Below are 17,913 nucleotides of genomic sequence, written 5' to 3'. Positions count from 1 at the left end.
CAATTCTACGCTAGGATCAAACTGTGAAGGCTTATGATCGATTTGTATGCCTGGGATCTCTCTTCTGACCGTTTTATGGGAGGTACCTGGGATAGCTATTATAAGTCCCATTAATCGGAAACTTACAATTAAACAATTACCCAGTGTCTGAACGTCTTATGTATATCTACCGCACCCTGTAGAATATTTATACGCACAACAATTAAACACTACTCCATGATTATTATAATCCATTTACCCTATTGAAGTAAGCACATAAACCTTGTGCGTAGTAGCGCGGTGCAAAAGTTGTCTCCTTATCCACTTTTATCATCTATCGCAGTGAAAACTTTCATTAACAACACCTGACAAGTGTTTTCACGCTCCATTCGAGAGCTTATAGCTAGCCTCAACCCCGGGAGTACTGAGTCAAAGGCTCGGAGGAAGCGTAATTAAGTACGCACGCACCACCAACGTTCCCATGTGCCTTGTTTTTTTTTTCTTATCCTCTTCCATTACTCCAGTTCGTTGGCGTGGTGGAGCCAGCGATAAACGTTAGATAAACCCACCGACAGCTAATTTGTTTCATTCGCAAAAGTTAATGCGCCTTGTTGTCCAAGGTTTTACCCCCGTACGGGCTTCGACACGGGCTTCGATCGACGGGAGCTTTTGTGGCTCCCTGAGCGCTGCCTCTTCTTGCCCTTCCTTGGCAGACATCCTGTGGCAGCGGACGTTGTCATTGCAGCGATCGAGAGTCTTGTCGAAGTAATTAATCTTACGGGTGTAGCAAGCCGGCGATCTGTGGCGGGTCTGCTAGCAGGTAGCAGACCGATGCAGACTCATTGCATATTTCATTCGAGGTGCCCTGTGCACCCAGGCTTCCCTCCCCTCAGGTCTGCCACCCAATGACATGATACGAACGGGGAGTTCATTTTTCATTCTCAAGTTGCAGCCGCTCACAGCGGCAACCTCCTCCTCCTGCTGGTTTCGTTTTGCTTGACCGTTTAACGCACTGTTGTGGCACTGTTTGTATGTCACGGCACAGTCGATTGTCGTCCCATGTCGTACCATTATTAATTCTCGGGTTTCTTCTGCCTCCTTTACAGCGCAAACCGGAGACACGCAAACGCTGCACGTCTACCTACCGAACCATGGCTTCCGGATGATTCGCTTCGACGAGGCATCGGATGTGCGGCAGATTATCAACCTGATCGTAGGATGGATGTCGCCCGGCCAAAAGCCAAACCCGCAGAGCTACGCGCTACGGTTGCGCCACATGCTTACCAAAGAGGTCCTATGGATGCCCCCGGACACGTCGATGACGCAGGTGATGGCGCACATCTTCAACCCATCGTGCAGCAATGCCGATTGTCCGAACGTGGACAAGAGTACGATCGCCAAGCGCATGCAGCAGAAGACGAGCGGTGCGGTGGGGCATGCCAACAGCGTGTGGAAGGCGGAACTGCGCGTTCGCTACATACCGAAAAACCTGAAGGAACTGTACGAGCGTGACCGCACCACCTGTCACTTCTACTTCGATCAGGTCAAGCAGGACTACATCCAGTCGAACGTGCCGAACATTGATCCGGAGATTGCGGTCCAGCTGTGCTGCCTCGGCATCCGGCACTACTACAAAGACACTAACCATACCTCGAACGACCGGAAGCAGCATCTCGACTACATCGAGAAGGAGATGGGCTTCGGCAACTTCATACCGAAATCTGTGATAGATACCATTAAACAGAAGAATCTGAAGAAGCAAATCCAGGCTGGGTACAAGAAGGTGTACAGCTACAGCGAGATGGAGTACATGCTCAAGTTTTTCGATCTCCTTCGCACGCAGTACACCTTCGACCAGGAGCAGTTCAATGTGCAGCTGAGCAGCAGCTGGAACATTCGTGTCGATCTCATCATCGGACCGCACGTCGGTATCTCGTACTCGGTCAACCCGCAGGCCCCTCCCACAAAGGTGACCGATTTCGAGAGTATCGAGCGCATCACCACCAGCATTCTGCCGACGTCCCTCACCAAGAGTGACCATCAGGGCGGCGTGTCGGGCAGTGGTAAGGGTGCGAAGGGAAAGGATCAACCAGATCTGACGAGCTCTTGTGGCAGTAACTCCACTACCGGGGACGGTGACAGGGGCAAGAAGGAAGGCAAGAAAGGTTCGTCGTCGAGCTCTTCCGGCAGTAGTCAGTGCGCCTGCGGGGAGATTAAAACTCAGCTACGAATCCGTGTCAGCGGCAACAGTGAGGATCTGGCGATCACGTGCGATGGCATCAAGACTTCCGAAAGTATAGCCGATCTAGTCGATGGTTACTGTAGATTATTTAACAATAACGATAACAGTCTGTGGGATCGTACCGTTGTACCGAAGGTGGGGGCGGCAGGTTCGGCCACACCACCCACCAGCAACAGTGCGACCAACTCGCTCGAAAAGAGTCAGCTCAAGAAAAGTTTAACCGAGTCTCAGACATCTTCGTGCGATAGGCACGGTTCACGATCGTCTAGTGCGGATCGGCTGAACGGTGGCAGTGGCGAGCAGTCCGATATGAACTCTTCAATGGCTGGCCAGCAGCAACAGCTACCAAAACCAACCCTGAACGAGGATTACGCAGAGCTTGGAATGTGTGACGAGGAAGGCGACTATTCCACACCGGCCGCACGCGACTACGAGCTCGATCGGACGCAGATAACGCTGAACGAGATTATCGGCGTGGGTCAGTTTGGGGATGTGCACATCGGTACCTGCCGGTTGCCAAACAAGTCCACCTTAGTTAGCAAGTTGAACCAATCGCTAACGTCCGAGCTTGACGAGTACTCCCAGATGGTGATGGACAACGGGAATGCGGACGCGCAGAAGACCGGTATCATCCAGGTGGCGGTAAAGACGTGCAAACCGGACGCGGACACGACCACGTCCGAGAAGTTCCTGCAGGAAGCATGTAAGTCTACCTTTTTCGGGAGTTAACAGACACAGCAGCATTGAGGTGCTTTACTATATTTATTCTTTTCTTTTTAGACATTATGAAGAAGTTCGAGCATCCCCACATCATCAAGCTCATCGGAATATCCAGCGGTCCACCGATTTGGATCGTCATGGAGCTTGCCCGACACGGAGAACTTCGAGCGTATTTAAAGAAGAATGGTCCCAAGTAAGTTCTACTTCTTTTTGCCCTTCTTTGCCTTAGCACCTTCTTTGGGTGGAGATTTTTCGCCCGCATTCAGCGTCTTGGTAGGAAGTTCCTTAGGTAGTTTGGAGGTTGGAATCGGTGCATTGAGAAATCCCACCGGACCAGCTTGATTGATCCGATATCGCCTCTTCTGACCAGCCACCGGGAGTGGATCGTAGTTGATTCGACTACGCAGAAACGTATTTCCACGCAATCCCGTCAGTCTCTCGAACTGTTCTCCATAACCCCAGACGCAAACTTCCGTAGGTTCATGCTTTGCGGCTCGTTTCCTTCTGGGAGCAGAGTTGGGATTTGGATTTTGTCCCGCGATAAGTTTTTCCACGAAAAAGCAGCAACTATCTTCTGGATAATATCGCGCCATTTAAAAGTCGCTAATTCGTAGGATACTGCTCCCTACTTCACAGGCTGAAACTTGGTACGCTTCTGCTCTACTCCTACCAACTATCGACGGCACTCAGCTATCTGGAATCGAAGAAGTTCGTTCACCGTGATATTGCCGCCCGTAACGTTCTGGTCAGCTCGCCAACTTGTATAAAGGTATGTTCCGGTTAAATTCACGTGGAAATTTAGAAAACTCCAAAATTGTTGATGCTTGTACTTCAAATTTCAAACCAAAATAACATAGAGGAAAATGCGATGGCTGCTTTGATGCGTTTTTCTTGCTTTGTAGCTTGCCGATTTTGGACTCTCAAGATGGGTTGAAGATCAATCGTACTACACCTCCACCAAAGGTATGCTTCCGATCAAATGGATGGCACCGGAATCGATCAACTTCCGCCGTTTCACAACCGCTAGCGATGTGTGGATGTTCGGTGAGTTTCCCTGAACCACTTGGTGCTGCGTAGAAATTGTTTCAATAGCGCCATTTATCTGCTTTCCAGGCGTCTGCACGTGGGAGATACTCATGCTTGGCATTAAACCATTCCAAGGTGTTAAGAATTGTGATGTTATCGGCAAGTTGGAGAACGGCGAACGTCTTCCGCTGCCACCAAACTGTCCTCCGCGCCTGTACTCGCTGATGTCACAGTGCTGGTCGCTGGAACCGCACAAGCGGCCCAACTTTAAAAGTGTCAAGGAAACGCTCTAGTGAGTAACCTTACGAAATTTACCTAAACCTAGATAATTAATGTGTGGTTTGTATTTTTTGCACAGTGAAATTCTGATGGAAGAACGTCATAGTGACTGTGAAACGATGCGCCGGGAGAATCGGCGTGTGGCAGCGATGTCCTGGGGTGCTGGAGATGATATGGCACCACCCAAGCCAGCCCGAGGACCTACAATGGGAGGTGAGTTGAAGCTGTTGAATGCACTTCGATCACCTTTACAATCGAAACTAACCAGAGGTTCTTGTCAACTTTGCAGGCGACGGTCCCCTTGTGCCGGGCGCACCCCAAACCTACATCGTTGCCCGCGATCCGACCGTGCTGGCAGCGCTGATGCGCGAAAACGAGCAGCGGGGCATCAATCCGTCGTCCTACACGACACCGGCCTCGGTATTTAACACACTAGCCGTAGACTTAGATCCTAACGCACCACCAAACAATACTGATAATTGCCAAATTGCCAAAGAGATCGCTGTCGCTAACCTACCGTTGAAAACCGTCCCCCTACCCGTGACCGAATTGCACAAGCTAGATCCTACCATTGACGAAGCGGCCGCAGCTGCCGCCAATGCCTCCGCCGCCGCCACCGCAGCTGCTGGTGCTGATGGGGCATCGGAATCGATGTCACAGCAGCAGCAACAGCAGCCGGGTGGTACATTCGAAGAATGTAACCAAAACCCGTACGGCGGTAGTGGTGGTGGTGGTGGTGGTGATGCATCCGGTACGGATGGTGGAGGCACTAGCAACGCCATCGAGATGCTTCAACCAAAGAACACAGACACGCTGGAACGCTATAAAAATCCGCAAGATATTCTTGTACTGTCCGCTAATAACAACATCATTCATTCCATGTCGCAAAGTTCATCCTTCGCCCTTGCCCAATCCGGTCCCCAAATGCTTTCCTCCCCGGCCACCGCCAGTCACGCGAATCCCCCGGTGGCCGGTTCCATCCATCAGCCGCATCCGGGTGCGTCCGGGGTCGGGTATCCCGTACCGTGCGAAATCATCAACGCACTCACCCAGCAGACCCACTCGATCGAACCGACCTACAAAGCCATCCAGCAAAGCAAATCCGCCGCCGGTGGTGGCGCCCTGCAGGCAAACCTAAACCCTCAACTGATGAACAATAATTTCATGCATTCGAACGCTCAACAGCAGCAACAGCAGCACCAAACGCAACAACCGTACTACCCGCAGGGTAATTCCATCGTGACGTACCAGCAGTACCATGCTCAGCAGCAGCAACAGCAGGCACTCGCTGCTGAATACTATCAACATCAACAGCAACATCAGCAGCAGCAGCAGCAACAACAATACGTTATGCAGCAATCCCAACCGCAGCAACAAGTTCCCGGAAACTATATAGCGTACACTGCTGCCCCTGTTCAGACTATCCCACCCAGTGGCGCACAGTATCCCCAGCCAGCGTTCGTAAAATCTCCCCAGCAAGAAGATCAACCGGGCGGTGCAAAATCGCGCAGTCTAGAACGAAACGTTGGACAAAACATCGTGTCGGCGTACGCAGCCCGCATCAACTCACTGGAACGAACGCGCCAAATGAGCATGGAGTATGGGAACTCCGTCAAAGCGATGCGCTCAAACTCGCTCACCCGGCAGTACAGCGGTGGAAACCAGTCGGATCTCTATCCGGGCGTTGGACACGGTGTCCGCTCGTCTAGCTTGGAACGAGGCGCACAGATGGCCAACAACTCGGCGGGCGTTGGCAATGGTGCAGGGTTTATGAGCCGCATGGGAAGTCTCGAGCGCAATCAGCAATCATCCTCGCAATCGATTTTCCTCAATTCCATGAAGGGGGGTAGTCTGGAACGCAATCAGTCCGCGGCGATAGTGAACGATATGATGAACAGCAAGATCGCGTACAAAGGTGGAAGTTTGGAGCGCAATCAGCACATACTGCTAACCCGTTCGGGTTCGGCCGTCGGAAGTTTGGAGCGTAACATGCCGTTCCAGAACTATCGCAGCCCAGTAGCGGCCGCTCCGAAAGAGCAAGAACCGTTCCAGGAAGAGATATACGATTTCGGTGGAGTGAATGTAAAATCTTGCGCTTCGATCGCCCTGAAGAAGAGTGTGGAGAAGGGTATGCTTCCGCCGAGCTCGTTGGCCGTCTCGCCTGGCATTCCGCCGAATGCCGGTGCGAACTTTGCTCTGCCGCCACCCTACAGCTCGGCTAGCAAGCAGCAACAGGCAGCAGCCAATCAGCAGCAGCAACAGCTGCAAGGTACACCACAGCGCGCTATCTGGGCTGGGTCCAACGCAGGAAATGTTGGAATTCACCAGCAAATGTACATGCAGCAATCGCAACCTGGTGGCGGTCCCATCATAGGAATAGCTTCGTCACAGCAGGTTCAAATCCCAATGAAGATCGCCCATAGCCAACCGATTCAGGCACACCCAGTACAACCGGTGCAAGTGCAATCGGTACAGCAGCTAGTTGCTCAACCGGTGCAACCACACCAACAGCAGCAGCAGCAGCAAATGCTTGATCACAACCAGCAACAGCAGCAACAGCAACCAGCGCAGGTGTCTATAGGATTTGATTCTCTACTCTGTTTTTTGTCAATCTCCTATCATCTTGTGGAATGACAAATATTGCTAAAAGGATACTTTTTACTTCTCGTTGTTTTTTTTTTGTTTTTGTGTTGTTTTTAGCATTTTACTTTATTTTTCAAACTCCGCGTAATGCCTTTCTCCATCATCATCATCATCCTCACGCTTTTTTTTTTGCTGTGTGATTTTGATCTAATATTGTTGTATTAACCTCATTAGACGATTACTGTTTCTGTTCTTTGTGTTGTGTTTTCGATGGTAGCTGCTAGTGCTACTTCCCTTTTGTTTTTGGGGTTTCTCTCCCTTTTATTTCTATTTTGTATTGACTCATTCTGAGCCACCTTTGTGTGTGATTTTTTTCTTTCTTTAATTTAAAATGGTAAGCATGTGGTTAGCAATGTGTTTTTCTTCTTTAGATTTGTTTCGTATCAGTATTATTTGTTTCGGTTTTTTGATAGTAGATAACTGTCATTCACTTGGAAAAAAATTTCAATCTAAAGCTAATATCGATTGTTTTCCAGTTGCAGGAAACGCAACAACAGCTCGAGGAGAAACTGCGCAAACAGCAGCAAGAAAGTGAAATCGATTCCAAATGGTTGCAGCAGGAGGAGAACAATCTCAAGAAGCGGTTGAGTTTGATAACGGCCAATGCCGCCAGCATGTCACTCGACCAACAGACGGCGGGACCGATGATGGCCGAAGGCAGCACGCCACCGATCAACGGCGGTGGCTCATCGCTCTCCGGAAGCTACCATTCGCAGCAAAGTCCACACTTTTCGCCCCAAAACACAATGTCTGGACCGCAAAGCTTGGGCGACCATTATCCCACCACACCGAACACGAGTGATTCGAGGTAAGATAGTTAGATGCGACGCCATTTTTTTTTCTCTTGCGGGAAGCTGCATGAGACACACTCGCACGCAAGCTTTCGTGAAAGTGCACAGTGGAATGAGAACACGACGAGATAGGACAAAATGAATTAAGTTAAACTCACAGTTAGTTGTGTATGCACAGTATGTAAAGCATTTTCATTTGGCGTGGTAAAATGTAATTATTGTTTTTATATAATTATCTACACATTTTTGACTAAAATTATGAAAAATTAACTATTTTGTATATGCATTAGTTATGAGTCAAAGTATAATTGAATTTGAAAAAGTAAATAATACTGATATAATGTCTTATGAAAACGTTAACAAACTGTCATTACCTTAACTTAACTTAATAACCTTTAATTTTTTTTTTCATAATTCACGGTTTATTCAAATATTACTTTTAAGTCCTAAATACTCTCATGCACACATTTCACTGTGAACACCACTTGCATACAGTTGCGCCCCGTACAACTAGTGAGCCTATTCTACTCCTTAGGCCAGATCCTAAGCCAGATATGGCAGGCCAAGATCTTTCGAGGTTGTAGTGCCTCTGAAGAAGAAGTATAAAAGCCCTGGTCCGATACCTTATTGCCAACAACGCCTAAACCATTTTGCTGTTTTCTTTTCCTCCCTCTAGACCTCACACACCAGGATCCGGTGGCGGTGGTGGTGGCAGCAGCAGTGGTGGCATGATCAAATCCAAGAGCTCCTCGATGGAACGTTGCACGACGCCCCAGTCGAGCGATGAGAAGTTTGCGGTGAAAAAGGTGGAACCAACCAAAACGATGCCACTCGACCGGACGAATGATATGGTGTACAACGCCACGACCAGTGTGGTGAAATCGATCATGGCCCTCAGCCAGGGTGTGGACCGTGCGCAGGCGGCCGAATATTTGAACCTGGTGCGAAATGTTGGCTTTGAGTTGCGCGATCTGCTGGGCGCGGTCGATCAGCTGTCGGCCAGCTTCCCTCCACAGCGCTACAAGTAAGGATAATCGTCGGTCCCTATCGTCATTTCGAATAACGATTTCTAATGGTTTGCTTCTTATCCACAGGGAGGTGGAGATGGCACACAAAGTATTATCCAAAGACATGTATGAACTAGTTACGGCCATGCGGCTAGCACAGCAGTACAGCGAAACGACACTGGATGCCGAATATCGGAAGTATGTGATCTGGAAAATCCTCAATCTTTATAGAGCCCGTTTTTAAAATGTCTCCCGTTTTGCTTCTTTTGTCCCAACAGAAGCATGCTGTCAGCAGCTCATGTACTAGCTATGGATGCCAAAAACCTACTCGACGTCGTCGATTCTATTCGCGTGCGATACCCGAACCTCTTCCCGCAGCAGCAGCAGCAGCAGCAGCAACCAAGCGCACCATCAAGTCCAACGCAACGGCAACAGCACGTTGGTCCCGGCTCAGCCGTCCATCCGTCCACCACAACGCCCCAGCTGATGTTTGCCCAGCAGCAACATTCGTTCGACCAGTCGCAACTGCTCGTGATGGGCGAATGTTATCAAAATCTACAACCAAAGCAACCGATGCTGGCGCACAGTTCACCGCCGACGTCGCTCACACATTCCTACGACCCGTCGACCGGTCAGCCGATGGGCACCAGCCAATCCGGCGTGATGCATCCGGGTACCGGGTATCAACAGCAGAGCGGAATCTACGATAATGAGTGCATCATCAGCAACCAGCAACAACAGTCCGCTGACGGTGGCAAGCTTAAGAAACCCGTCATTGCCGCGAAACCACCGTCGGTTGTAGCGATGGCTTCGGTAAAGCTAAAGCCGGTAGCGACGGTACCGATCGACGTTCCCGGCACGGCCGAGGGTGGTGAGCTGTACTCGAACTCACCGAACGTAACGTCACAAACGAGCCCGAACGGATCGGTCCAGCTAAACCCGGCAGCCGACATTAAGCTGCCCGATCCGGTACCGTGTACGATCGTGCAGGAAAACTTACTTGCCGCCAACAATCAGAAGGTGATGGCCACGAACAAGCTCGGTGGTGGTTAAATTCCCGCGAGCGGGTTTTCTCTCAACCACATTTCTTATACTCATTTAGTTTCCCCCGCCGCCGACGCTTGTGCGTGTGTGAGTGGAAATAGCAAAATTGTACGAAATGGGGGAAGGCATGAAGACAAACAAGGCGTTTAGGCGTACCACTAAAACTATTGTCCTAAAGTACTTGAAGAATAATGCATGGCACTAGGAGGAGGCGGATCTTTAAATGGCTTAAGCAAGAAAACAGCAGCATTAAGAAGCACTTCAAAGGTAAGCAGTAAAAAGTGCGTGTTTGTGTGTTGCAGCTATAGTCCCGGCAACAATGCAATAGAGCGAGAGAGAGAGATAGTGAGGGAGAGAGCGATCAAGCCATCTGCTCGTTCTTAGTCCGATCAGTATCAGACGTGTGCAAGTATATGCTAGCAGATAAAGCATAATTTTATTTTATTATAGCTCCGGAAAACGGGGTCGATGACCATGATAATAAGACAAAATGAGGAAGGTTTTTAATAAAGAAGAATACAGATGCGCAGAGACACATGATGGACACATGTGAATGGCAAAAACCAAAAACCGTTTAAAACACATTCAGTTGGAGGGCTAGTTTCGCTGGATAGGTTCTGCTTAGGTGTAACAATTTACAGCAAACATCAGTTTAATAGTGGTGAAGTGTAAACATTTGAGTGTTTAAAGTACATTTCATATTTTTCATTACTTTAAATGCATCTTCTAAGGGCATCGTGTGCTGCTATTTCTTTCTATTTCTTACGCACAAAATAGAAGAAGAACACCCCTTTGATAAAATGGACCATATTGCAATGGAATTGTTTCCAGTAACAGCAACTACCACCACCACCACGAAAAAAGACTTATACAAACAATCAGCAATAACCCGACACAACCGTGCGCGTAGCAGTAGTGGTTAGCAGACTTTTTACCACAATTGTTCCTACCACGCTTTGGCTTTGGTTTTTTGGATTGATACTTTTTTGCCAACCCTTTTTCCCATTTTACTTGTATGTGTGTATGCGTGTGCGTGTGTGTGTGTGGAGCACATTTATTGTGTGTGTCCTAGCAAAGATTTCGAAAGACTTTACACAGTGTGAGTAGTAGAGTGGAAAGGAAAGAATATCCGCGGTAGAAGCTGTTCAACTGTTTGGTTTGTGCTCAGTTTTTTGCTTTCTCCTTACTTGCTTTTAAACTAATCCCATCAATGATAACATCCATAATGTTAGTTTTGGATTTGTAGCCTAAACTTATTAATTCTAAGCCCCCTTGAGGGTCATATTTATTATCTCGCAACACTCATACAACGCTGTATCTGTATATTGAATTACTCCGTTAACCGTGTTGTGTACTACCGTCGTGTGAGTGTATTATTTGGTTTTTGTGTCCCACTAACTCGTACTAAAACTACTCAGCTATCTACTCAAAAACTTGTTATAATAATAAAAAAAAACCCGATCAAGCTTTTCCGCCATCCCGAAATGCATGTACCAGCCGTGGAAGCAGATTTATATACATTCCACACCAAATTAGTAAATGATGCTGCGCTTTAATAAAAAAAAACACGCTTCTGGCGCATAGGTAATGCATCGCGAACTAGCAGCTTTCTCGAACGGTCTCGAACAACCCAAGCTTCAATCTCTTCAAATAAAAGACGGCAAACAGCTGACTGTAAATAGGAAGCGTTGAAAGGGAGAATTTGGGAAAGCATAGAAGAGAGATTAAAACAGAAAATGGTGTGCGCTACTCAGATAACAAAAAAAGGAAATGGTGTGTTTTGTTGTCTAGACATAACATAACAAAATGTCTCCACCAATGCATATTTAGTTTCCTTCTTTTCTGCGGTACACCATCTAGAACGGAATCAAAACATCATCAATAGTTAAAATTCCCGCTACTAAACAAACCATTAGAAGAGGAAGTAGTTGTACATCACTAATAATCAAAATACTAAAAATGGGCTCACCCTTGTTGCATGGAAATACTAACGGCAGGCCGAGGTTTTGTGCGGACAGTACCACACAACAAAGCGCCATTTCTTCATCCCTCTCTAACATCTCGTTTTTCTTTTCTGTAGACCGCAGAATTGGTTGAACTTTATCCAGGAAAATAAAACCAACGCATAAGACATTGATTTAACACTAATACTTTTTTAAATCGTAGGATACATTTAAAGTGATTTAATTTTGTTGCAATTTTTTAGGTAACCTGGATCGAAACATCGAAACGAAGAGGTAACACTAGGAAAATGGAAATCGAGCGATAGTAAGGTTGATATCACATTCTTATCCAAGCGGGAAAAGTGTTTAGTGAATTCCGATCCGATCCGATAGGAATCAGTTATTCAAGGTCCGGGACCAGAGATCCCCGACTGGTAGGGGCGGGCCCGGTGGTAGATGCGACAGGACCCGGGTTCAAATCTTATCTGGGCCGTTTCTCCGTAGTGACTGACAATCCAACTACGTGTTATCATTAATTCTAGCAAGTCAGAAATGGCAGGCATGACCTAAGAGGTCGTTAGGCCAAAGAGGAAGAAGAAGAAGATCGTGGACTTGAGATCTGAGGTCCGATCCAAGACTCGGGTCCTGAGATCCTAGATCCGAGAACCGAAATCGATAGATAGATTTCGGGATCATAGATCCCTTCATTGTGCGGTATCCTCTTGAACTACTATTTGAACTGATATCTAACACAAGTCGCGGAATAAACCCCTTGGAGGTCTCAAGCTGAATGAACTTCAGAATGTCGAATCTGCTGACTGAGCCAGAATCAGATGCCAAGAGGAAATATTCCCTTAAGGAGTTCTTCTTTTTCTTCTTCCTTGGCGCTGAAGCCTCGAGAGTTCTCGGCCTGCTTCAAGAGTTCTTCTGGCTTTCTTTGACTTGATTTAGCTGGATAGTCCTTCGTTCTTCGTACAGAGAGCCGGATTTGATTGTCACGACTATGAGGTACCGCTCCTTATGGAGTTCCCTTTAAATGATCGAGACTACCAGGCCCTAACAATCGGATCGCAGGAGGATAATCCTTCACGCGCCTTGAAAGCTCGGGACCTCAGCTTCTGCTGAGTTTGCTTGTACACTGGCCATCGAATTTCTTCGAGGCATTTAAAGTTCCTTAATGAGTATTCATATGTTCATGGTCATGGTCAACCGATGTTTCCACCTCGAAGAAATCGATCAACAACGGGTAAATCAAACTCAGAGTAAAAATGTTCTTGCATCTGAGTTCATCCAAATACCAGGCGCCTGCCGTTTGCTGTACGTGCTCACCGCGTTACCACAGAACCAGTTTCAATAGTTCCCAGAGTTCTTGGGAATTTCCCTACACGTTAATTGCACGGGCACACAGACCATTTTGTTGTTCGGTCAATGGCACGAACCGTGGGCTAGGTCATGATCGGCCTGCAGAAACGGAAACTGAGCTACAGAAGGGGGGGGGGCGTACATGTGTCGTAAAGGATGCAGTGCAGTTACTGGCCATAATTCAATTCGCCCACCTGAGAGCTGTAAGAAAGAATTAATGGCTCTCTGATGGAGGGCGTCCATGGGAGTATATTAATGAAGTTCGTTTAATCATCTCTTGTGGAGTTCTTAAAACGCACTCTACGCGAACAAACTGTTCCAGGAAAACTAAGCATTCTCTCGGCCTGCTTGAACTTGATTCCCAACGAAATATGAAACTCCCCCGAAATATAACGAATAATGGATGAGCTTTCTCGAGACACACACACACGGCTAAAATCACGCATTCCACCGGCAATCGCTAGAAGGCAATCAAATCTAGCTTCTCCCGTTGTGTTCGCTTCTCCAATCAACCGAACATAAATCTTGACGAGTCCCATCGAGCTGCTCCGCTGCTCGTAAGAATGCAGCGAGAATGGGGAAGATCACGCGAGTAGCATCCCAAACAAGTCCACACGGGAATGGTGACAACGACTCGGTGGACAAACGTCGCAGGCTTACCTCAGCGCATAAGGTTGACGTCATGTGTGGTGGTGGTGGTGCTGCTGCTGCTATCGAAACGGATCGACGATCATCAGCGATTACTTTGGCGTTCGAACACCGGCCCGGTCTAATGATGCAGTGGAACATGGGTTCAGACATGATTATTCTGCTAAGAAGACGAACCGATATCCGGCAACGGGGCTCGCTACTTCGGTACGGCTAGTGTCGCCTCGCCACGATACTCCACCAAGGCATCGGAAGAGATGCAAAACACACAACGAGCAAGATCGAGAGCTTTTATGAAGGCCCGTTCCCTTCTGCTTAAAGGCACACGAAGGCAATCTCAACTCTCCACACCAAACGGCTGCAACCGGTACGCGAACGAGTCAGTCGTCAAGAGCAGCGCGTACGAAGCGGACGCCTTATCCTTTTGGTTTTGCGTGCGAGTGTGACTCCGATTCGGGTGTGTTTGTCGCGTAGGTTGTGTGATCTGCTGCTGGAGTGATTCTTCCAAAGATGGTGCCGCAATCGTTCCTGATCGTCGGTCTGTGCTTGGTGGCAGCCGGAAGCTTTACCAGTGTTCGGGCGGATGTTTCTCATATCGGTAAGTTCAAGTTTTTCGCTTATTACAATCAGTGAAACACACCACTGCAACGTGACTCAACGCCAGTGCTGTGAGTGCTAACCCGGGGTGTTGTGAGAAGTCTACCCAGATCTAGTGTCACACATGCACGCTTGATAATGATTTATTTGCATTGTGTTTGTGCAGCAAACCACCCGGACAGGCACATTCGATAATTGTTTCGCAAGCCGTTGCAATCCGGAAATAACGATTTCGATATGACATCATGCGCTACCATGATTCCCCTAGCAAGGCCTTAATCTTTAGATTCTGTTCTGTTTTTCTTCTTTCGCCAACAAATTCGTCTAGACTCACTCACTTGCCTCCAGCAAGGGCTCCAAATGCGGGGCAAGAACTTTTAATAACACAATCCACAGCAAGATAAGGAAAACAAAGACATCTGAATATGGCCAGAGCAACCGGTTTCTCTCCACGCACAACACAACAGTTCTTTCGCGATTATTTTGCCCGTCAATCTGCAATCGGGTTTGATCCTCCGCTTCCACTCGAAAGGTACAGTGGTGGTAATTAAAGTAGGGCTCAGGTACTATTTTTTAAAGGTGTATAAGTTTGGAAAATTATACAAAAACAATTATTTTCTAAACCTAAATTTTGGTTTTAGATGGCTTATCAGGCAAGACTTGACAGCAAATAAGATTGAGTATAATCTATATTGTTAATTTTTACGACTGGGAAAGCAGTGGAAAATGTGTTTCAATACACAGGAAGACACTTATTTTGTTTTGTATAATTTTAAGAATCAATAGCATAAAATAGAGATAGAGAGATGTAGATCGTAGTGCGAATATATTTTATCGAGCCATTAAGGGGATCTGGTGGCTGAGCCGAAAGCAGCGCTGGTCTTCACATGGCAAGACAGGAGATCAAATCCCATACAGATAGCTTTCCCGTAAGAAGGGCTAATTAAACAAATCACAGGGAGCCTGAAATGGCAGGCTAAGACCTCTAAAGGGGTTTAGTGCCAATGTACAAGAATAGTGAGGATTAGTGATGCATCGGGATACTCCAAAGGATTATCTGAGCATTGCAGGAACAATCTGAACATTCCTTCCGTAGAAAGGAAACACTCAGCTTCCTGTTGGGCTTTGTGGTTAAAATAACGGCTGAATATAGCTGTGGCAACCTCTCCTATTTCAACAAGGAATGGATTAAAATTGAGTCTACTTTCTTTTGGTGTTATTAACATATATTTTTCTAACTATTTGGTTAAAAAATTTAATTTAAAATTCGGTAAAAAAAATTATAACGAGTTGACTTACTAAATCGGCCATCACTGTATCCCATGTGTGTGTGACTCTTTAATCGGCCTCATTTGTTTACGGCCATCGCGCGCGCGCGCGCCCCCCTTTGCATGTACCAGACGACGCTCGATCTTGACGGTGTCACTTGGCCTTGATGGGGGTTTGGGGTTGATTGTTTTTTGCTACGCACAACCTATCCTGCCCAAATCCAGCTGCTGTGGATGGAACCGGTTCCGGTCCTGTGCTGGGAGCTTTTCGCCTATTTCGGCACAGATGACTGTTGGGATTTTTTCTGCTGTTGTTGCCAAACTTATCATCTCAGTCTCGTGGAGACCAACCGAGCCCGTTTCATAACGGGACGGGGTAGGTTCATGGCACGCGCGTTCATGATTAATTGCCTTCCTTCCAGCTTTTGGCTGCAGGCTACGAAGAGGTCACACCAACAAGTCAAGGAAAGGCCCTGAAGGCGTTTGCTTTGTGGGGTTGCTCTGTTATTAACAAGTGTTAACCGTTTTGTCACTTGGGAGCATTTATCCTTCGCTTGTAAATTTCTTTCTATGAATTGTCTTCTTTTGTGGTCAGCTGGTATTGATGTACGGTTTAGGCAAGATAAAAGAGATTTGAGGACGTTTGCTATGTCAGCCAGCTTCATACAATCCCTCGCAATATCCCTAATCCTTTCTTTTTCTGAAGATCTTGGGCTCCTTGCTGTGGTGGCTTTTGGTGAAGCCCTTTCTCGAAACCCTCAATGAGAGGTCTTTTAGACGGGACAGAGGACGACAGCCGCCTAGCCTTAAATCTATACGTCGTTAGATCCTCCAGGATATCTTGGGGGTTCGAAGAGCATAGGTCAACCTTGGTTGGTACTGGAAGAGGCCTGGAACATGAAAAAAGCCCAGTCGAGGTTTGAACTCAGACTGGGTATGATGATGTGTCATGCATCTATGTGACTCTCCCTGAGATAATAAGCAGCATTCTAATAAGAGAGCCAGTCAATAGGAACTCGCAAGGCAATATCTAACTATGATTACCAGGTTCAACAAGAGCAAAGAGTACATAAATCCTCTCTACGTACAAAATCATGCCTATAATAATGATAACATTTCAATGGAAGATTGATCGACCGATTTGACACGCCATTCAGCACTTGCTCTCAAAGAACTCCCCGGCCGTTTGTTCCACCTTATAATAACCATAAGAACAGGGCTGGAAGATTACTCATCCATCTCAAACCCGTGCGGCCATTCGCTTCACACGACGATTCTAACCGACCGTTTGTTGCGCTATGATTGATTTAAATGCTCCTACCGTTTCAACTTATAATCAGCCCTGTACCTACTGCCAATTCAATCACTACTTGAGTGTGATAGAAGATAAGTCTATCATCTTAACCGAATGGGAATGGAGATGGTATGTATAATCCTCCCGGACACCTTTTGTTGTGCATAACGCTTTCCGATACATTGTACTGCCATAAATCGCGTTCCGGTTGAAGGTCGCGCTGCTCGAGGACATAATAGAATGGGGCACACATATAATGCACACACTGGTGAAGTGGGCTTTACTTCCGGGCTGTTTCTATATTTAGCCGGTCTTGATTACTAAAGGCTTTTCTTTCCCTTTTCTCCCTACCAAAGCTCCCGCACCGCTAGAAGATCCCGTCACCGACGTGTGTCTGTCCTGTATCTGTGAGGCATCGTCGGGATGTGATGCTTCGCTCCGTTGCAATGGAGATGTGTGTGGGATGTTCCGCATTACCTGGGCGTACTGGGCCGACGCTGGGAAGCCCGTCCAGCAGGGCGATTCTCCCGACTCGCAGAATGGTGAGTGAGATTGTTCGGAAATTGCATGCTTAAAGTGAATCTAATAAATCATTATTTATTTGCCAGCTTACGCAAACTGTGCCAACGAACCGTACTGTGCCGCGAGAACCGTCCAGGGCTACATGAGGAAGTTCGGACAGGTGAGTTTGAAGTTATTATTGCAATCAAGGAATAGTAAAGAACGCCAACACCTTCCCCGCACTGTAGGACTGTAACGGTGACGGTACGATCGATTGCTTCGATCACGCGATCATCCACAAGCTGGGAGGCTACAACTGCAAGAACCAGGTACCGATCGTCTACCAGTCAAAGATCGACGAGTGCATCCAGCGAAAGGCCGTCGAGTATGGAGCCGTTCGTCAGTAGCGATCCCTCTGAAACCATAATCATTCTCTTTTATTTATACTGTTAGACTTAGTACCGAGTGGTTTCTTTCTCTCTTCGATTGATCCAAGTCAATGATTTTACACATTAATACATCCTTTCCATAAAGGTTTCGAAATAAAAACAACGACTAGGAAGCGACTC

The 17,913-nt window shown here is 47.3% G+C and overlaps 2 protein-coding genes across 9 annotated transcripts in view; both read left to right on the top strand.

Annotated features, from left to right (window-relative positions):
- LOC118503516 overlaps positions 1 to 11,872 on the top strand; it is a 72,964-nt gene extending 61,092 nt beyond the window's left edge. For 4 of the 8 annotated variants that reach the window (XM_036036876.1, XM_036036870.1, XM_036036868.1 and 1 more), the window contains 12 exons: positions 1,086 to 2,924; positions 3,002 to 3,134; positions 3,578 to 3,710; positions 3,844 to 3,985; positions 4,055 to 4,259; positions 4,326 to 4,459; positions 4,515 to 4,666; positions 5,432 to 6,817; positions 7,366 to 7,697; positions 8,357 to 8,704; positions 8,775 to 8,885; positions 8,966 to 11,868. In XM_036036876.1, coding sequence (XP_035892769.1) covers positions 1,086 to 2,924; positions 3,002 to 3,134; positions 3,578 to 3,710; positions 3,844 to 3,985; positions 4,055 to 4,259; positions 4,326 to 4,459; positions 4,515 to 4,666; positions 5,432 to 6,817; positions 7,366 to 7,697; positions 8,357 to 8,704; positions 8,775 to 8,885; positions 8,966 to 9,740 — 5,690 coding nt within the window. In that variant the 3' untranslated portion in view covers positions 9,741 to 11,868. Of the gene's footprint in view, positions 1 to 1,085; positions 2,925 to 3,001; positions 3,135 to 3,577; positions 3,711 to 3,843; positions 3,986 to 4,054; positions 4,260 to 4,325; positions 4,460 to 4,514; positions 4,667 to 5,431; positions 6,818 to 7,365; positions 7,698 to 8,356; positions 8,705 to 8,774; positions 8,886 to 8,965 lie in introns of all 8 variants that reach the window. The other 4 variants (XM_036036871.1, XM_036036872.1, XM_036036874.1 and 1 more) reach the window with 4 other exon arrangements.
- Positions 11,873 to 14,036: 2,164 nt separating this feature from the next.
- On the top strand, positions 14,037 to 17,910 carry LOC118507984 (lysozyme-like). The gene is made up of 4 exons (XM_036047350.1): positions 14,037 to 14,282; positions 17,200 to 17,385; positions 17,452 to 17,525; positions 17,593 to 17,910. Exons 1-4 carry the CDS (start codon positions 14,195 to 14,197, stop codon positions 17,749 to 17,751), a joined length of 507 nt encoding a protein of 168 aa, XP_035903243.1. The 5' UTR covers positions 14,037 to 14,194; the 3' UTR covers positions 17,752 to 17,910.
- The last annotated feature ends 3 nt before the right edge of the window (positions 17,911 to 17,913 follow it).

This window comes from Anopheles stephensi, chromosome 2 (genome assembly GCF_013141755.1).
Source record: "Anopheles stephensi strain Indian chromosome 2, UCI_ANSTEP_V1.0, whole genome shotgun sequence".
In the NCBI taxonomy this organism is placed as follows: Eukaryota; Metazoa; Arthropoda; class Insecta; order Diptera; family Culicidae; genus Anopheles; species Anopheles stephensi.
The sequence above is the reverse complement of the archived record's forward strand: the minus strand, read 5'-3'. Positions and strand labels throughout refer to the sequence as shown.